The 20975-nt window shown below is 53.3% G+C and overlaps 2 protein-coding genes across 4 annotated transcripts in view; one reads left to right on the top strand and one right to left on the bottom strand.

Moving 5' to 3' along the window:
* PRKAG2 (protein kinase AMP-activated non-catalytic subunit gamma 2) overlaps positions 1-18415 on the bottom strand; it is a 252372-nt gene extending 233957 nt beyond the window's left edge. The window contains exons 1-2 of one of the 3 annotated variants that reach the window (XM_032394363.1): positions 18331-18415; positions 17144-17663 (exon numbers count right to left, since the gene is read on the bottom strand). In XM_032394363.1, coding sequence (XP_032250254.1) covers positions 17144-17257 — 114 coding nt within the window. In that variant the 5' untranslated portion in view covers positions 17258-17663; positions 18331-18415. Of the gene's footprint in view, positions 1-17143; positions 18158-18330 lie in introns of those variants that run through there. The other 2 variants (XM_032394368.1, XM_032394364.1) reach the window with 2 other exon arrangements.
* A 396-nt stretch (positions 18416-18811) lies between these two features.
* Positions 18812-20975, top strand: part of GALNTL5 (polypeptide N-acetylgalactosaminyltransferase like 5) — a 109873-nt gene continuing 107709 nt past the window's right edge. The window contains exons 1-2 of the mRNA XM_032394375.1: positions 18812-18900; positions 19119-19171. The gene's annotated coding sequence lies outside the window, so the exon portion shown is untranslated. The remainder of the gene's footprint in view (positions 18901-19118; positions 19172-20975) is intronic.

Here is a 20975-nt window from a genome sequence, read left to right as displayed (position 1 = left end):
ATTCATGTGATGTCATTTTATTCTCAAAACAGCCCTCAGGTGGGCATTCTTATTGCTGGTTTACAAACCAAGCAACTTAGACTCAGCAGGGCCAAGGGGCTCATCTAGTTAGAGATACAGTAGTGGAAAACCCAGGTCCCCAAATCTCCTTGTTGTGATCTTTACAAGACCCATTCATCTAAGGAAGGGCCCTTGGGAAACGCACAGGTGACAGGCAACACCAGCTCCTGGTGTTTGCAGCTCCTGGGCAGGCATTTCTAGAACCTTCTGCACACACACACACACCCCCATTAGGACTTGCAGGGTGAATGAGAAGAAATCTTACAGGGAACGATTTTCGAGGCAACCACACCTGCTTTCCTCACCTGCTGTGTCTCGTGGGCAAACACTCAGTCTCTCTGATCCTCAGCTTCCCCAACTGTAAAAATGGGGGCAGTAACATGAGCCTGACCAAACTGATGAAGAGTTAAGTGACAAAGTACGTGGTAGAGGCCATCAAAGTGCCCCATAAACACGTATCTCACACTTTCATTCAAAGGTGACCTGACGGTCAGAGGAAACATCAGACAAACCCCATGGCACCAGGGCCGTGTCCCCACAGGAACCTGGCTCGCCCGTGCCTCTCGGCGGGTGTGGTCACCAAAGCAAGAGAATCGGGTCAGAAGGCAGGTTTTTCAAGCCTGGTGAAACCTAGCTCCAAAGAAACAAAACAAAGGATGAGAAGAGATTTAGGGCAGGGAGACAGAAGAAAATGAAAAAATGAAAAAGAAACACAAAGTGGGAGAGAAAATAGAGCAAAGGAGGGGAAAAGGGAACGGATGACAAGAGAAACTACCGGAGGGCAGCCTGAGTCCTGAGCATCCACCTGCGTCTCTCAGCTTTGATAACAAGGGCACTCTTTCATGGATCCAAAGACACCAACCAGGGTCATTTGTGGAAAGCAACATTAGGAAAAACCCCGCGACCCATCAATTCTCAAGTAGCCAAGGAGTGGTCACTGTCGTAAAGGATGTTTGCTGAGGATGAAGAGAGGTCAGGGGCGGAGGCCAAGAAGGTGAGTCAGGGCCCGTCCTGGGCCGAGACAAGAGGCAGGGGAAGGACAGCACCATATACAAGAGGACACGACAGGTCACTTCCTTTGCCCGGGGGGCATTCAGGACGTGTCTTCTCGTGCCAGCTGGCTCCCTGCTGCAGACCACTGAGGTACGCGGGCCTGGCGCTGGGGGGCCGCCTGCCGCGGAGAAGCTGTGCCCCAGGGGCCCCGTCAGCAGGCCCAAAGAAAGCCTTCAGTTTCATTCGTCTACAGTCAGCCTACAATGATGGCTGGAGGTAAACACCCTCATCCCTTCTACACGTGTCCTCAGGGTACACTTTGCCTCCCAGACCCTGGGGCTGTAGGGCTCAGGTGCCAGGCAGCTCCGGCCTGGAGCCTGGCCTCTGTATGCCTACCTTCCCACCTGTAGAATGGGGACAATAATAGCACTTACTCCCTTGGCTCAAGTAAGCTAAGGCACATGCATGCTCAGGCATGCCGGCTCGGCGAGCGTGAGCTATTTCTCTTAGCCACGGTTTCTCTTCTTTTCTCTCGAGGCTGACCTTGAGAATCATTTGAGCCAAATGCCACCCGGATGGCCCAGCGCAGGGCAGACATGACCACTCCTTCCACTTTGGATACAACTCTGACCTTTGTTTCTGTCCCCAGGAAGGAATGGGATAGAGGAGACACAGGCTAGCAGGTCTGGCCCTTCAGCTGTTCCTGAAAAGGTCCAGCGTCCGGATGCGCCTTCCAGAGCCCTCTCCGGGAATGAAGGGCTCGTTCCGGCTGCCGGCCGAGCCGCTGCGCGGTGGTGCTCGGCTGCCTGCCCCTTGTGAGGAGTGTCCGGGCTGAGGAGGCCACCGTGCCCAGGCCCCGGGCAGCCCTGATCTGATGAATGACTAACTCAGAACAACTCTGAAGCGTCTACTGAGGCCTTCGTGAGACTAGAGCATGCCTCGGGCCCTCTTCCCCTCGTGCTGATGGAAACATCCGCACGCTCATCCCCGTGTCTGAGTCTGCTCATCCAAGAGCCCAACCACGACACGTGGGTGTCTTGAGGGACCAGAAAGACCAAGGGAACGTAAATTCCACCGATGAGTCCAGGTGCAGGGGAGGAGGGATCCTCTTCCTGCAAGACTGAGATACAAACGGCAGGTCCAGCCGCCCCTGGCCTCCATCATCCAGGGGAGTTTTCAAAAGCTCTCGGATCATAGAAACTGAGAGAACCAGAGTCCTCTGAGGAGTGGCTGGATGCACGCCAGGCCTCTCCCATCTGTCACAGGACAGACTCAGAAAAAGCAGGCGCCTGAGGCTTCCACGGGGAGAGGACAGTGGGTCTGTGGGTGACGTCACCACGCCGCCCAGGACCACTGACCTGGGGGACAGTGACAACCGGGCTGTTCCTGAGCAGCACCCGCTGCAAATGCAGGTGGCCACAGGCTGGCCAAGCCATAGCATCCCTGCCCTCCCCTCCTCTCAACACAAGTCCCGCATGTGGAAAAAGGGGTGACCCAGAGAGCCCCCCCTTGGAGATGTGTGATTCCCTAAAGAAAGTAGCCACGGGGGGGAGGAGCCAGTCGTGGTCTTCTGTGGGCAGGCAGGGCCCGGCCCCTCCTGGGATTTTCGCCCACGTGGCTCATGAAGCTTGACCTGCAGCAGGAGCCGCTGGGAAGGGCTTTCCAGGGGTGACCTGCCAGGTGGCTGGGCCGCCTTACTGTCCCCGCCCGCTTGAGGCTTTGTCCCCAGAGCTGCCCTTTGCTTTGTCAGAGCCAAGTGGCTTGTGACACTTCACTCGTCTCCCTCACACTCACTCAGACACCCACCAGCTGGGCGGCCTCACAGAGAGTGAGTCCCCATTTATTCAGCGCGATCACTCCGGGCTCCTCCTGTCTGGCCCCATCAGCCTTCTCAGAACCGTGGGAGGAAGGCATCCTCCCGGCCTTCCAAAGTGACCCCACTGGACCCGCCTGTTCCAGGCGAGAACTTTCTGCGAATGCACTGGGGGTTCATGCACATCGCCGTTGGGGACCAGAAGCAAAATGGGTGGTGAATAACAGCCCGGTCCCCACTTAGACAGAGGTCATCAGCAATATCAGAGGGAAATCTCTGATTATGGGACTTGCCCAAGTCAGCAAAGCTGGCGGATGGATGTGGGATTGGAGCTGGACCCCCCCTCCTGCCATGTGGTCAGAGACTCCTTCCACGGTGGCCCCTAGCCCTGGCCTCCTGGGGCTGCGGGCTGGGAGGGACAGCCGACGGCTGGACACCTGCAGTTTGGCAGGTATCACAAAATCAGGGAATACTGGACCTGGGCCGGGGGGCCCTTCCAGTCCCTGTCAAGGCTCTATCTCCCCATCAGATCCTTCATCCCTCCCTTAAGTGAGAACTGGTCGTCAGCAGCCTGTGAGGCTCCCCCAGCCCGGAAAGTTTCGGCCAGGAGGGGGGGAGCCAGGAGGGCAAAAATATAGGCTGCAAAGAGCCCCCCTTTGTTCTTTGTGACAGAGATACACAGTGCTGGCTAAAACCCAATGTCCCTCCCATTCCGCTCCCTGCCTGCACGTCCACGAGGGTCCTCCTTCCCCACGGCCTTCCCAGCCCCGCCCCGGCTCTGCTACCACCTCTCCATTCACTCCCTATAGAGTGTTCTAGTCGGTTCCTGTACCAGCAGGAGATGAGAAACAGAAGCCACACAGACTCTATCCCCGAGAGTCACACACGGTGCCCGAGGTCTCAGGGGTGCTAGGTGGTGTTGGTCTCAACTCACGGGGGATGAACTAGAAGACACAAGGCAGAGCCCAGCCCACCCCCATCCCCCTGAGGACTAGAGGAGATAGGACTTGGGGGCCCGAGTGCCCCCCAAAAGCCCCATAACACTCACCCTCTGGAGTCAAGATGCAAAATCCCCAGGAAAGCCCTACTGAATGGCAAGTGCCCCACGGGGCTGAGGACAGAAACCAGGTACACCAATTCCCAGCAATGCCAGTTGCTTATTGCCTTCTAGACTCTACTATTCTCACCCGCCGGAGCACTCACACCCCCAGAGCCCGCCGGCCTGTCTCTGTGCAGAGAGACTCTATGGGCCCTGTTGGCTCTGGGGCACAAGGAGGTGGAGGCAGGCAGGTGCAGTGTTCTGCTCCCACGTGGAGCCTGCCGGGTCCACTGCACCCCACCACCCCAGGCTCTCAGGAACCCCACCCAGGCCTTCCAGTTCCTGCCAGAGGCCAGGTCTAACCATGTTCAGTGAAGGGCTCAACCTCTCAGCCCCCGGGGCTCACAGTGGCTTTCACTCTGGGCTCAGGCCCTGGGCCCTGTGGACCATCTCCCTGTAAATAAGGAAATCTGCAAAAACAAATTTGCAAATGTATTTAGCCAAAGCATTACAAGGGATACAAACAAGTTCCCATTTTAAGGTATAATTAAGAATCACCGCCATTGAAAAGAGTAACATTGTCTTACCTGGAGTGGGATGGTGGCGGGCTATATTCTTAGGGGGATCTTTCCCATGGGCCCCTTTACAGGGGAGACGAAACCAATATTTCTGGGCCACCCCCTTCCTGCTTTTCCCCGTGTATCTCATTTCAGTCTCCCCTGAGCCCTGTGCAGTGGATATTATTTTACCCACCTCTGACAGGTGAGGAGATCGAGGCTCAGAAAATATGGGGAAACTGCCAAGAGACACAGGAGCAAACAGTGACATTAGCATGTTGCAACGCTGGCTTGTGAGGCCCAGACCTACACCCCCTCAGCATGTCACCCTTCTACAGAGCAGAGGAAACCCAGCATGTCTTCCCTGCTCAGGCGAAGGATTCTGTTCTAGAGACTCTCACACAAATGACAGTTGGGTCCATGTCGGCCCGGGGCTGGGTGGATGCTCTCCCCTCCTATGGTTGAAGGCCGTGAGGCCAACCTTGGGTTGACCTTGGGCCAACCATCCCGTCCCTCCCTGCTTTTGCTCCACATCTGAGGTCAGTCTAGGAGCTAGACTGGTTTCTAATCAAAGGATTATCATGCCACCTAAAACACCCTGGCATATTTATGATGCTCTTACTAGTCAATTTGCCTGAGCAAAAGCCCAATCAAACTTTCTTGGGTAGGAGATGAAGGAAAAAAAAAACTAGTATAATAACATTCCTAAAAATTGCTCTTTTACTGAACCAACAAAACACGGTTTGCCTGAAAATTATTTTTTCATAAGATTTGCAGATAACGGACTCACCCAGATTTTTCAAAATTAGTTCACAGAGTTAATGAAGCATTTAGATTCTCAAAGAATGTCCATATTTTTTTAAGGTTTTATTTATTTATTTGACAGAGAGAGAGACATCGAGAGAGGGAACACAAGCAGGGGGAGTGGGAGAGGGAGAAGCAGGCCTCCGCTGAGCAGGGAGCCCGATGCGGGGCTCGATCCCAGGACCCTGCGATCACGACCTGAGCCAAAGGCAGATGCTTAACCGACTGAGCCACCCAGGAGCCCCAAGAATGTTCATATTTTCTTCTTTTCCCCAGTGAGTTGGGCTTTTTACATTTCCTCACCATCATCATCATCATCATCATGGAATTGGCCGTGTGGGAGGTGGTTTCCCAGAGCAAGGGTACGAAAGGTGTAGATGCACCCCATCCTTGAGGAGCATGTGGTCTCATTAAGGAGACAAAAGTTTGGCCACCCTTGCCCCAATCTGGGACAATGCTGAAGGGCCATCCCAGTTCCAGAATGTTCCAGCAGGTCAGCGGAGGTTGAATTTTTAGGTGAAGGTAACAAAAATCATGTGATGGGAGCTCACCATTAAACAAGGAATATAACCAAATAGGTCCATTTGACCTGAAGTTGTACTATGTTTAATATTATTTTATTATGGTAGTAAATTCTATGTCTGCAGGCCAAGCCTACAGAGCTTCGCATTGAGCCTTTCCCAAAAGCTGGTGTTGCCACATCCAGAGAAGGAGGGAGATGGATGCCGAATGGACAGACTGCAAGCCTGGAGCCAGGGATCCCACTCTGAAAGGACTACATGCTTCCTGGCTGCCGCCCACAGCCCTTGGTTTTGAGCCACTGAAAACAGAACTGCTTTGAATTTGTTTTCTGCTCTAACACAAGGTGTAGGCATCTCTGGCGGAGAGCAGACGGGCCTGTGGCTCCCCAGAAGCCTTCCCTCCCCTGTAGCCGTCAATGCTGCCTGCCCCAACATTCCTCCAGGAGAAAACCCTTGTTGTCCTCTCTGCCTTGCCCCTGGCCAACCCCGTGACCCCTGGCAAGCCCCTTCCCCCCCCCCAGGCTGCCTCCTCGTTATGAGGGGTCCCCGGTGAGTCCCACCTTCTCTGGCACCTGGCGGGGAAGTCACCTGGCTGAGGTATTCCCTTAGACCGGTTCGGCACCACTGCCCAGCATTTCCCTCTGCCTGTGAGCTGAGAATATCCTATTACCTGTGCCCCACGCTCATTTCGGAATCTCAAAATACACTTAACAAGCAAAGAAGAGAAAAGTGACAAGAAAAGGAGCTTCTCTGTTCTCCTGGTGCCCGCTCCGCCCCAGGAGCACACAGCAGCTCCGATGCTGGCCCGTCTCCGGCGAGGCAGTGGAAGCTTGGTGGCCCTGTCAGACGCCCGGTGTTGGAAGGACCCAGCTCTGCGGCTCCTGCCTCACTCACAGCCCCTCGAAGCCCGCCTGGCCTTCAGGAAGCCCTGCTTCCTTACAGTGATGGTGCTTGAGCCCCAGGGAGACCCAGCCTGCAGTCCTCTTCCACATGCTCAGAATTTAAGAATTATGCAGGGTCCCCTGGGTGGTCCAGTCAGTTAAGCATCTGCCTTTTGTCTGCCTCATGACCTGAGCCCATGAGCTCAGGGTCGTGGGACTGAGCCCCGTGTCAGGCTCCACACTCAGCGAGGAGTCTGCTTGTCCCCTCCCTCTGCTCCTCCCCCAACTCCCACACTCTTTTTTTCTCTCTCATTCTCTCTAAAATAAGTAAAATCTTTTTAAAAGTTATGCGTATATAGGTTATATATATTTCTATATGTTATACTAAAATAAGTATGTATTAATTGTATAACATTAGTTATTAAATAATATCATTAATTACGTCACATATAAACCTATTTAAGATGTTAATATATTAATTATTACACATTATAATTGAGTAACGTGTTACTAGGTTATATTTATAGCTATATTTTAATATATAATTATGTAACAATGTAATCAATACACTGATCATATATAATATTAATTATTATGTACATTATATGTCTTTGAGAAAGAGTGAATGTGTGTTGTTTTAAGTCACTATGTTTTAGGGTGTTTTGATATTTGATAGCAAAGGTGAACTGAATGGTGAGAGATGCTCGAGGCTCCTTGCAGACTCTAAGCCTTACCAAGGAAGGGTTCCAACTGTCCTCTCTGAGCCTTGCACGGTGCCTGGCACACAACATGCCTTCGATAAGTGTCTGCTAACTTAATAAGAGAAAGCTCTGCAGCTATTTGGCAGAAGACCCAACATAGGATTTCCCAATTCCTGGTTTAGCACTTATTCTAAGACTCTGTTAATTAAAGAAAAAATGAGAAAGCACTAAAGAGTAAGACCGATGAAGTTATAGAAGGCAGATTATTTTTGAGATGAGAAGGATAAAGAATTGCTTTCAATGACCTTCATCTAAAAATTTAGAAGCCATGTAAAGAGTACAGAGACCTAGTCAACCCCAAGGGCAAACCGCTGGAAGGCAGCTGGCCAGACCAGGGGTTTTGTCTTCCGTGTGCCCCTCATGTGGGTGGTGTCTGATCCCACCCAGCAGTCCTCACCTCCCACCCTCACGCTGCCTGGACTGGTCATGGGGCATCAGAAGCCAGGGCTGGGGTGGGGCCAAGCAGAGATATCAAAAGCCCAATTAAAACACAACCAGGAGTTTTCCAGGCAGGCTGGGCAAGAACAGTTGTGAGGCCTGGACAGCCTACACTCATCTGTCTATGGTGAGGCTAGGAACCCTGATAATAAGAGTAATGCTATTTCACAGGCTTGTTTTTGAGACAGAGAGATGGCTTATATAAAAGTACACGCCTGCCACATAGCGAGTGCTCCATCAATACTAACTAAATCCGATGACAACCATGCCATCCCAGATGGTATCTGATAATCAATGAGATTGGTAAATCATAGCCACTATGAATGAAACTACCCGTTGAGGGATGCTTGAATTTGGAGGAGGAACCTCTGGGGTGTTTGTTTACATCACATGCTGTAGACAAGAACGGGGCCAGGTGATGACAGCCTCGAGCCCATGACCCAAAGGCTGTGTGCATGGCCCATGCCGCAAGGCAGCGTGGAATTAGGCGGAGGGTTTCCACGTCAGCCCAACAGACAGATAGCTGCCAGACTTCTGGAAGCTGAGCAGGAGACCGAGCTGGGCTGCCTGCTCCCTCTCCCCCTGTCTCCACTCTAGGTCCAAGAGAAGGTACTCCGGACAAGCAGGGTCCTGGAGCTGCTACCCCAGCCTCATTACACCTCCATTTTCTCGATGCCCTGCCCAGTCCCACCCACCCTGCTAGGATTTCCAGTCACAGAGAGGAGGAGAAGCAAGACCCAGATCTTGGAGAAATGCAGTCAGTGAGCGGTGGACAGCAGAAACCAAGACAGATTGGCAGGCCTTGGGCTACCCTCCTGGGCAGTGCTGGGGTGTCCTGGCCCCTCGAAGCACCTGCTCATTTGGCTCTACCACAACACGACTGGTAGTTCTCGGTCTGTTGCCCCAGCGTGCTTCGAAGGCAGGGACCCTGTTGTATTCGATCTCTGAGGCCATCACAACATGGTGCCACAAGCAAGGTGGCTTAAAACAACAGAGCTGTATTCTCTCACAGTTCCGGAAAGCAGAAGTCTGAAATCAAGGTGTCTGTAGGGCCATGCTCCCTCCAAATCTTCTAAGGGAGGATCCACTCTTGCCTCTTTCAGCTTCCAGGGGCCCCAGTGTGCCTTGGCTGTGGCTGCCCCGCTCCAATCCCTGTCTCTGTCCTCACAGGACCTTCCCTCAGTGTCTGTGCCCACATAGCTCTCTGCTTAGAAGGGCACCAGTCATCCTGGACTCGGGGCCCAGCCTAATGGCCTCATCTTAACTGGGCTAATTATATACACATAGACCCTATTTCCAAATAAGGTCACGTTCACAGTCACCAGGGGTTCGGACTTCAACATATCTTTTTGGGGACATAATTCAACCCCATAACCCTGTTCATCTCTGTATTCTCAGGGCCACCACCTCACCTGGAAAACAGATATGAGTTGACTGGTTTCCCAGAACTAGCTTTAACCCTGCCTACCTATAAATATGATTCCCAGCAATTCCCCAGCCCTCTTTTTCTTTCAAAATGGAGAAGTTGGCGTCCCACTTTCTAAATTCTTCCCTGGCCCGGTTGCATCCTTCCTCCTGCATGCACCCCCCACCTTCTACCGGGCACAAATGGGGTCACTCTGGGGCTGCCCTGAGCTGCACCCTGCAGCAGGCCCAGCCCCCGCTGTGCTCCCCCTCCCTTGGAGGAGGGTAACAGAGTTGCAGGGCTTCTCACAGCTCAGCCTCATGGGAAAAAGGCTGGACCCCGGGGGTTACCAAGAGCAAACTGGTCTTTCTGGTACATTCACCAACAATGTCGCTGCCAGGTCAGAGTATACCAAAACACAGAGGCCCTGGCAGAAACCCCAAAGCCTGGATGGTATTTGATTGGTCTGTGACAAGCCATGAGCTGGCAGAGAAGGCTTTCCTGTCAACAGGAAGGAAAGGAATGGAGATCAAATTATTTTCAAAGTAGGCAGTGGAAGAGAGAGAGAGAGTGAGATTGGGATTAACCATTCCACTTCGGGCTACACCGGCTGGAGGGCCCGCAGGGCCCCCAAAGATCCAACCACTTCCTCTGCTCCACTGCACACACTCTGCAGTGGGGTCTCTAAGGGTTCCCCGTGATCAAGCCTCAGGGACACAGCCTGACTCTCATGGGTCTCCTCTGCCCACCTCAGAGCAAGATCACAGGCAGCCAACCAAGCAAATTAAGGACTCCGCCTCAGCTCTTGCTTGCTCAGCATCTCACTGGCCTTTGTCCTACATTTTAAAAGACTTGACACCATTTTGACATTTGGTTTGGTGTCATGGCGTTTCAAGATGGGTTGGTCCACCGGCTTGAAAGGAGGAGGAGACAACAGGTATTTCGTGTGCGATCATATTCACTGTTCAGGGTCAGAGGGAGGGTAGCTGGAGGAGAATGGGGAAAAGAGCACCGGATCCTGACCCAGGTCTGAGGAGTGTCCACTGCCCTGCTCAGTAACCTGAGTCGCCCCCATAAAAGTAAAATGGTGCCCAGACACAGAACATCGTCGGCCGTGAACTGAACAAATCAAAACGGGAAAACCGGAAAAGTAAAAGAAAATAGTCAAGAAACAGCATCATCTAAAAGCACATGTATTTGTCAGAATGGTTTTAGGGGATACAAACCGACTTAGGAGTCACGGGATGAAGTCTGAGCGGGCGAGAAGGTACTCACAAGTACAAAGTGCCTCCATGGTCCTCCCATCCATCGAGTGGTTAGGACACCCAGAAGTGTAACCCCTGGCTGGAGATTAACCATAGAACATAGCTTTGCTGGGGTTCATCGGAAGAGGGCAGCTCAAAAACTAAAAAAAACCCCCCAAAAACAAAAAATACAGGCAGGGAGAGATACTTATCAAGCAACGAGAATCCTAACGTGGTGTGTGGAAAGATGCAATGTTGAGCACACAAACTATATTGGGTGGCTGCTTCCGGCTTTGCTACCTGACTACTAGAGATGTCCTTTGGGTGAAATAATGATCCATGATGTCAGTAGTGGTCATTAGGGCACTAGGCAGTAGTCAGAGTCTGGTTTGCACGAGGGTCTTGAACCCCTCCACTGATGGGTACTAAGAGTGAGAACCGGACAGGAAGGCTAGGCTAGAATAAAGAATACATTCCGCTTCCCCATGTCATCCAACCATGGGGGATGCGCTTGTTCTCAGTTGGGCTATTTGTAAAGTGGGGACAAGAGGACAAGAAAAGGGTACATCCCAGCACTAGGGTACACCCCGAGGCACGGAATGGTGATTCAGCAAATCCCTGAGTTTTGTGCATGCTGTGGTTATATCACTAGAACTGGTCCGTGGAGATCCGTGCACACTCTGCAGGGTAGAGCCTTCAAAGAAGGGGACTTCTCTATCCATTGTCTTCCTGCCATTTCCCTCCAGAGGCTCAGGGCTGGACTACGCCTTACTGGCACTCAGCCAACGTGCTCTGCCCACGCGTTGGGAGGCTGGAGGGCAGGCACTCACCAGTCTGCCATTTTCATATCCTGCGAGCTATGGAGGTGTCCCCAGTCCTCACTGACAAACCCTGGAGCCACAGGACAGTTCCAGGGGCTCCATCATCGAGGAATTTGGCTTGAAGCTTGAAGGTCCTGATATCATACTCTGGGCTCTATAAGAGCTTACGCTCAGGGTACCCAAGATGCGCCAGAGGGCTGAATCAAGAAACACTGCAGTGTGGCCTAACTGCTGGCCCATACGGGGCTACCCTGGCTGGGGGCTGATGCAGGCTCTCATCTTTATTTGGAAGCCAGCAGGATCCTATGTTTAGTAGCCAAGGACATCTCAATGACAGCTGAAAAAGTGCACATGGTAGATAATGATAGATGGATAGATAGAAAGGCAGATACGTCAGTAGATGGATGGATGGACAGATGGATGAATGGATACCTAAACAGATAGAAAGAAAAACTCACAGGGACAGAAGAAACAGATTAGTATTAACACTGGGGAAGTTGGAACCTGATTGTTTTTAAATCACTGTAGGCATAAGAAGCACCTGGAGAACTTATCAGAAACATGGAACCACGGTCCCACTCCTCAGATGTTCTGATTCAGTAGGTCTGGGCTGATACTTAGGATTTTATATCTCAAACACACACTGGGTACTTGGACTTAAGCTGGTCCAGGAACCCCACTTTGAAAAACCCTGCTTGAAACCCTCACCCCACAAATCTTGTTCAAGGGGTAGAAACTGACCAAGGTCAAGGCTAAGATCAAAACTGATGCCCCCACTATCCTGCATAGCACCCCTTTCCTTTCCCTGAGGCTCAGTCCAGGGTGTTTTGGTGATGTGACCACAGGTAGTGAGCACTCAGGGCACGCGGTCCTCCGCCCCAAGGGGCAGCAGGACAGCTCCCATTCCAACCTGCAGTCGGACCATGCCCCCCTCCTTTCTGGAGTCCCTGGGCAGAGTGGATCTGGTTGGATGGAAGTCACAGGCCCCCCTGCAGTGTGGAGGGCGCCAGGTCTCAAGCAGCGCGAGGCTTCCCTCTGGGGACTCCACGGGCAAAGTCATCACTAGCGACAGGACTGTCCAAGCCAAGTGGTGTCTCCACAACCTTTTGTGACCAGCCAGCTACTCCTGGCTCTATTTTTAGTTTGTCTACAGTGACTGTGAAGGATTTCTGGAGCACCACTCCCGAGAGGCCCAGGGAAATGTGCCTCCTGTCCGTGGTAAATATTGGGCCACTGCCTCAAGCCCGAGCTCCTCTGTGCCTGCCTCAGTGTCCCCACAGGCTCCTGCAGCGTCCTTCTCTCTGAAGCCCTCCACTCCCCTGTGGCCTCCTGCTCTGTCACTGGCTTGTCAACAGTTCCAAAGACCCACAATATGCTGACCAACAGTCATCAAGTAAAATACAGCTGCGATATATGAATTTCAGCATTAATAGGGAAGGTATTTCTTCTGAGACGGAAAAAAAAGGAAAAGAACACCCCTGCTCAGGCCATCAGTGTCTGGCAAAGTTCTGGCTGAATGCCACACCCAGCTAGGCTTCTAAAGAGCTATTTTCCAAAACCATTCCCACCACCTTCATTGTTATTCCTGCTTTACATTCGGGATGAAGGCTAAGGGAAGAGAACCAGGGCAAGGCGCCAACCCACAGTGACTCTAAACAAGGCGCCCATCCCGTTCCTTTAAAGGCCCAGTGCAACCTCAGAGGAGTCCACACTCACCCTTCTGCTTCCTCTCCTGCCTCCCACCTTCCCTTTCCCCTGACAAGACCCGAGAGCGTTTTCCCAGAAAGGTGATCCCAGCTACCTAAGAAAGAAGCTAACACCAAGCCAGGCCTCATCCTCCGTTAGGCCCAGTGGCCATTCTCCCTTCGATGAAATTCAATTCATCAGTTACTGTAGTGGCTGATTCCAAGTCCCCATGACCTGCTATAGCCCGTAGGCCGGAGGGCCTCCCCTAAAATGGACTCCTCCTTCCTGGTGCCTCAGGGCACAGCAGGTGCTCTTGGTAGGGAGGAGGGTAAAGATGGTTAAGACAATCAGAGCCTGGGATGGAGGTCTGCAGGGGTTATAACACCCAACACCCTAGGTCATGGTTCTGTTTATGCACCAGATATGGGGGTAGAGACTGAGGCCAATTGTGTCCAAAAGGGACTTGAACCAATTCAGTGCATAGACAAGCTGTGTGGACACACTAGAGACCTCGGAAAGCCTTTACCCTGCTGGTGGACTGGATGCCACCCAATGACCCACCCACAGGACTGCCAGGGCCATGGTGTCTCAGGAGCCACTCCTCAGAATCCCAAACATCCTTGGAAATGGCCTTCTCGGGACATCAGAGATCAGCTGGTGCTAGGGCTGAGGAAGTGGACGATTCCCCTTTGATTCACCATGGCTGGGCCTGAACTCCCCACCTCTCCCTTGCTTCCTTATACCAACTACCCTGAAGCCATCAGGTTAACTCAATCCGTGGCTTCCTCCCCATCCATCAGGCACACCGCTCATCCACCCTTCCCTCCAATGTCTCACGTCTTCCCTCACCAATCTGCTCCTATCAGTATTGTGTTCAGCCCCTCAAACTCTAATCTCTGGATATTTGCAAGAGCATTTGAGTTGGTCCACTGGCCACTAGCCCTCCTTCCACGAAGCCACTTTGTGCTCTGCTCCAGGGGCTAACTCTCCTGATGTTGCTTTCATCACCTTTAACTGCTTCTTAATGTGGAATCCCCCCCCCGGCCAAGACAGCAAGACGCTGACTTAGATTCAGCAGTCTATCCTAGGCAGTGAGGGAATGAGGCAGGAGAGCCAGATGAGCCAGTAAGGTACATTAATGAATGGACACCAGTGTGGGCAACCATTCCTGGACACCGCTGGGACCCTCCGGGGTTTCCTGTGGAACATACGGCACCGGGGAATGGGGAGGCGGGAGCACCATCCCACCCGCATCCCTCCTTGGCTGAGGGTTGCCCCTTAGGGCATAATCCCAATCCCTCACTCCCACCCAGCCTGCACCGGGGCTGAGCAAACTGGCACCATCCAAGAGGAGTCCTTCAAGAAACCCAGAGGCAAACTGTGGCGTGGAGTGGAGCTGTCCAGCAAGGCTCCATGAACTCTGGGTGAGCCACGGGGGCGCGGGGCAGGGCATCAAGTGCATCCATGGCAGCTTCCCAACGCCTTCAGAAGGAAGTCCTCACTCCCTCAGGGTGCCCTCTGGGTAGAGCTGCCAGATAAAAGGCAGGACACCCGTTCAATTGGGATTTCAGATAACAGTGAAGGATTTTTTTTACTGTAAATTTTCCCAAATGGTCCACGGAATACTCATATACAAAAAAAGTTCTTCGTTGTTTATCTAAAATTCTACTTTAACTGGTCATTTAATATTTTTATTTGCTAAACCTGGCAACCTTGCTTCAGAGTCCTCCTTGATCGGGCCCCAATCCATTTCTGAGTACCCTGATTCTCAAACCCTTTCTTCCACGAGAAGGGGCTCTGTGCTGTACCTGAAAGCAGTCATCCAACCCCCAACTCACAGAGGTGCTCAAGCTGGTTCCCTGGTGGGAGTAACCCAGGTTCTCACACGTGTCTCGGTCCCGCCCACCAGCTCTGGGTTGAATGTCTCTGCGAACACGTCAGTCTGCTGTCCCCTCTCCCACTCTCCCCTCTGAAAAGGGGTGCTGCCAGCACCAGTCATCTGATGCCCTTGGGTCATGTGCTAGCATTTGTCTGAACGCCGTATTTTCCCACCTAGAGTATAACTCTCACCTAGCCTGACACAGTGATCAACAGGCCATCACTAGACGGTCAGTGAGAAGACCCCCTGGTCCCACCAGCAAATGCAAGCCCTATAAGGAGGGAGACAGAGCCCCTCTCTTGCTCCCCTAGATCTCACCATCATCCAGAGCAGTACACACGTGTTGTGGAATAATTGAGTCAACAGCACTTTTGGTAAGGGATGGATCATGCCAGAAGGTTGTTTAAAGCAGCCAAAATCATGTCCAGCAAGCAAGAAGGGTGGTCAGAGTATTCCAGCTACACCGTGGCCTTTCCGCTCTCACAGTGTGGCCTCTTAGTCCTTTTCTGGGTTCTGGATTTTGTCCCACACTAACCACTAGCAGCACCCCTCCAGCGACCCCAAGCATATACCCCACACTGTAGTCGGCCTCAGTACAATATGGCCTGACACTGGACAGTGTCTTTTTTTTCTCTATGTCTCTTTAAAACCAGTTGCTCTGATGTCAACATGGTAGCCATACATGTTTATAACACTTTAAATTTGCAAGAGCGTTCCCATGACTTATTTTATTTCACATCTCCACAAGGTAGGCAAAGCAAATTATTCTCTCTGACAAATGGGAGAAAGTGAGTGGTAAAAGGCTCCCTCAAGGGATCACCGCTCCAGGGAGACTTTTAATACCAATGTCTAATTTTTAATTTACAAACATGGCTAAAAATGTCTCATGTTAGCAATGTAAACAAGAATAATCCATTCTAAAATAGAATGCTTATTCCTGCATATTTGGGGCACCACCCTGGTGGCCACGCAGCAGTTGGTTACCTGCTCCCTGAGCTTCCCCCAGCGAGGAAGGGCTGGCTACCTCCTCATCTCCTCTCAACTAAAGGCTGCTCCCTCCAGTACCCATCAGACCTTCTCCATCAGGGTGTGGGCACACGTGGAAGGGAAAGGAGCTGCGTTCAACAGACGCTGAAGGAAAGTGCCTCACGGGGTTCAGTGGGAAGTGAGTGGCAAGCAGCCCCACCCCAGTCCTGCCCAGTCGGAGGCGGGCCTCGGAGGGTGGGACTCACTGTGCGCTCCCACCCTGTGCCCAGGACCTGTCATCCCCACAGAGAGAACAAAACCACATTCTTCATGGAGCCCTCTACTCTTTGCGTATGCGGGTGTCTGTGCGCGTGCATCTGCGTGTAGTGTGTCTGAACAAACATTCACTTGGTTGGTGGAGCCCAGGGGCGTGACCCAGCTGGGGGTTTCTTTCGGGTGCAGGTAAGGGCTGCGCCGCATGTCCTACCACCTGACTTGTCCACAGGGAAGCTGGGGAACGCCGCGGGCTACCTGGGTAGGCAAAACCCAGGGTGGGCACACGACCCTGTCGGGCGCTCCCTCGGGATGGACAAAGTCGAGCCGCAGACCGATCGATGTCGCCAAAGTCCGGGCGGGGCTGCCGGCGTGGCCGGGGCTGAAGTTCGAAGCAGCTCTGCACGCGTTAGGGAATCCCGAGTCCCCAGATGCCCGAAATGTGCTCCAGGGATGTGGGGGGGCGGGCTAAGGGAACAGCTGCAGAATAGCTCCCCGACCCGCGCCCAGGCACACCGCGACGGGAATTGGGGAGGAGGAAGGTCCATTTGGGGGCGCAGCTACACAGCCACACACCCCTCGCCCGCTGTCCCCGCCCACCGCCCCTCCCCTGCGTCCCCGGCAGCCGCGCGCGGCTCCACCTCTCCCGAGCGCAGTCTACACCGTCCTTTTTCAACAAAACAACACTACGCACCGCCCACAGCACCCGCACCGGGCGGGATCCGGGGCTACGCCCAGCCCGCCACCGGCCGCGCCCCGCGCCCCCTCCCGCGTCCCCGCCGCAGTCGGTCGCCGAGCCCCGGCCGCACACAGCTGGGGAGAGAGATGGAGCCCAGGCTCGGCGGCCCAGCTCGACCCTGCGCCGCCACCCATCCCCGAACGCCCAAAGTGACAGGAGGGGCACGCACGGCGCGCGCGGGGCGTCCCGCGTTAACCACTTCGGCGCCGGGGTCGACAACGACTCGAGGGTGGGGAGCTGGGGACCGCGCTGCGGGCACTCACCGGGATGTGCACTCGCAGCGAACGCCTCTTCTGGCTGGGGTTTTTTTTGCCACTGCTCCCACCAGGGCTGGAAACATCTTTCTTCTTCTTGGTGTCCATGGCCGCGCTTCCCATAACTTTAACCAGAAGTTAATTCCGGGTGCCTCGTTCCTGCAATTCGGTCCTCTCCTTCCTAGCCCGGTCCCTGCTGTCGGCCTCGAGCCGCGCGCTCTTTATTATTATCCTTCCACCCGAAGACACCGCGTGGGGACTTCCCCGGGGAGGGAAGGTGGCGCAGGTACCTCGGGCCGCCGCCACTGGGCACGGATGGCGGTCGGCGTGAGCGCGGAGTTCACGTGTCCTCTTCCTCCTTACGGGCTCAGCCGTGCAAAATCAAAGCCAGAGGCTGTCCTGGTTCTGGTGTCTCTCCGGGTTACGCGTGGCAGAGGTCTCCCGCTGGGTGACAAAGTTTTCTTCCTTTTGCAAAGCGAAGCAACATTTTCCACCCTCTCAGCTCCTCCCACAGATTCCCAGAGGTAATCTGAAAGGCAGGTGCAAAGTAAAGACAGTAATGTGGAAAACAAGCCTCCCGTGCCTGCGCCGAAGCGGACAATCTGGCGAGAGGGAGACAGTTTGTATGTAAATATAAGCCTCGGCCGCAGAATGAACCAGCCGGGAGCCTGGAACTCGGCCCGTCCCCCTTCTGGGCGAGAGAGGGGAGGAGGGAGGAGGAGGCGCAAACGCGAACGCCCCGGCAATTGGGCTCCGGCTCGGCTGCACGCAGAAGTTCTGGCGGCGGCTCGGCTCGCCGGGCCCTGCCAGCCGGAGGGCGCGCCCGCTGCGTCCCTCCGCCGCGCCGCGTCCCGGGGCCAGGGAGCCGGCAGTGAGGGGCGGCGCGGCCGGACGCAGGCTCGCCGAGCGCGGGGCGGTGGAAGGCCGCGTGCACTGAACAGGAAGTGCACGGCGCACGCCGCTCGCCCGCTCCCCGTGCCGCCCCCGGGTCGCCGCACGAGGTCGCCTGCCCTGCGGGCGGGGTCTCCCCTCCCCTGCGGCCGCGGCGGCGCGGGACTCGCTGGGAGCCGATTTCTGATGCATCTCGTCCCCCCGCCACTCTGTCTACGCCCGACCCCCTGAAACACGCCCCCGCGCCCTGCCCCGCCACCCCCGCTGCGGCGGAAGCCCCGGGTTGCGTGGGGATGCGCACTGACCCGCACTTGCTTCCGGGAAAACCGCGGTCCCCCGTCCCTCTCCACCCGGCGTGCGGACCCCAATGCGCCCGGAGCGCGGTCGCTGTTGCCGGGGAGTGCGGCTTTTCACAGCCCACCCTACCCGCCCCCCCCACCCGGCTTATCTCGGGTTCGCCAAGAGTTGCGCAGTGGGTCGGCGGTAAGTGCGGGCGCGGTAGCCGCAGCCCCGCGCCGCGGAAAACGCGGAGTTCCTAGGACTGCGGAAAGCAATGGGTGCGGAGAGGGCTGGAAACCCCGGGCGAGGCTTCCACGTGCCACCGCGCTGCCACTCTGGTGCGGCACGTAGTAGCCGAGGGCCGGGGGGCTTGGGTGGTGCGGTCCCCCTTCCGAGCGCCCCAGGATGGCGCGACCTTGGCTCGCGGCTGGAAATGGGATGAATGCTCGGTCGGGAGACGCCTCCTTTCCCGCTCTAGGTTCTGAGGACGTGGTGACCCCAAAAGTCACTGGAGCGCCCTGAATGCTGACGTCAGCTCCGCCTCTCCCCCCTAATCAGAGAAAGAACGTGAGGAGGCGGCCTTAACTCTTGTCCAGGTGTGGAGATTTGAGGAGTTCTCTCCTCAGAGGAGGAGGGATTAGCCCGCCTCGGGGACACCCCTTAGGTGGCGCCTCCCACCCAGCCAGAAGCCAGGTGTTTCAGCCATCTTTCCTGTGTTCCTTCCATCATCTGGTGTGCAATCCCCTGCAGTCTGGGTGGTTCCTTGGTTCAGTGGGGTTTTATATCTTCCTTCTCTTTCTCCCCTGCTCTCTAGTCCAGAAGGAAGCCAGACTGGAAAATCCTGGAGCACTCCTTGCTTGACAGAAGGTAAAGATGCTCTGGAGGGAACTAGTCTGGGTTCAAAAACCAAGTGGCCATTCTGGCCCCACGGGTGTGGAATTTCACACTTTGACCTTTTTCTGACTGGCTGGTGGTGGTGGTGGGGGGTGACATGAGCCTGCGTCATTCTCCTAAATGCTGGAAACACTGCTTAGTAGCAGAAAAGGAGGTGGGGGGGGGCTTAACTTGTGACTAAAGCAGCCCACCCTTACCTGCTCAAAATCTTCCCCAACTGTCACATAAATTTCATCTCTTTAGCTTAACATTTTAATCCCTGTCACAATAATAATTTTCCAGGGCGTGGAAATCACCCCATTTGACAAGAACTGATTTGGGAAGGAAAGATGGAGAGGTGGGCAGGAGCAAGTAGACAGAAGGGAAGTCAGGGAGAGCCACCAGGGAGGATTCAGAACCAGGAAGCCACTGTTATTGCTGCCAATAAAGGCTTTGCCCGGGGCCTGTCCTGGTTGATGGGCAGTGGTTAGCAGTTCTAATAGGTGCTGTTGTCAGTTGCTTTGTATAAATATGCCCAATCATTCATTAATAAAATTGATGTGTTCTCTGAGTTTATTTTGCTGGAGTGCAGACTTCAGTGCCTGGGGATCCTAAATTAAAATGTACCACACTGCCTGCATTTTAAGAGCCTTTTGTTGTTGTCGTTATTACATATGTTAATAGTTCTGAGATCTGCGTGTTTCTTATAGACCACACCAAAGAAGAAGCTTACCAGACATTCTTTTTCCTTCTGAAAAGATATTAATAAATTGATCATATATCTTCCAATCAGTGGAGACTTAGAATTGAGTTTTTGTGATTGTTTTGCTTTGGGGTGCCTTCTGAAACCCCATCTTTGCCTCCACCTTGCTGCACACACAGTCATTTTAGCCAGTGGCTAAACGCTGCGTGCCAAGCAACTGCATCCATATGATGACGCTTGCCACTTGATTGTTACTGAATGCGCTGACCTCTGACTCCCTTCTCAAAAATAATGCAATACGATCTATGCTGAGCACAATATCAAAATTTAAAATAAAGATAAGCATTACTGAGTTTGCCTTCTGCTCAGGTCAACACCATTACTGATCCTGTCTTTATGAAAAATTCTGACTTTTTGGGGTATAAAATAAAGTTTGTATACATATAAGTTTCTATAGATTATATATATAACAAGTTTATATACATAATAACCTTATATGTGTATTTATACATGAAATATAAAGATTATATATAAGTTCATATATAAGTTTATAATGCGTTATATATATATAGCGAAGCTAGTGCACAGGGTCTGAGTAAAGTCTTAAGTCACCAAATATCTATGTGGTCCTCTACATTTTCCGGTGCCCTGGCAGTTAGGCTAAGAATGTGTAAACAATTCTGGCCAATGAAATGTGAGTAGATTTAGTGTGTATTATTTCTGAGTCAGGCCGTGAAGAGTCAGTATGTCTCCCTCACTTTTCTTTTCCTCTGCTGCCGTCATCTTAAAGACCACATGTTCCGGATGGTGTCCAGTAAGAAAGGGGAGGGCAACTTGCTTCGGACTTGATTGAAGTGGGTTAAGCCACTGAGATTTTGATAATTATTTGTTTCCACAGCATTGCCTTGCCTATAAAAAAAAAATAATTGCATTGAAATATTACTTATCATGATGACTGAGTTTTTTGGCACCCCTTAAATTTTTATCCAGAGGCATCCGCCTCACTGTGGTGTGGCCCTGTCCTTCTGACTGATGGAAGGATGAGAAGTAGAGGCTGGCCAGGATTGTGGGGGGCCGTGGGAAGCACTTTGGAGG

The sequence above is a fragment of the Phoca vitulina genome, unplaced genomic scaffold, assembly GCF_004348235.1.
Source record: "Phoca vitulina isolate PV1807 unplaced genomic scaffold, GSC_HSeal_1.0 scaffold80, whole genome shotgun sequence".
NCBI classification, from domain to species: domain Eukaryota; kingdom Metazoa; phylum Chordata; class Mammalia; order Carnivora; family Phocidae; genus Phoca; species Phoca vitulina.
This window is presented reverse-complemented; position numbering and strand designations above follow the sequence as displayed.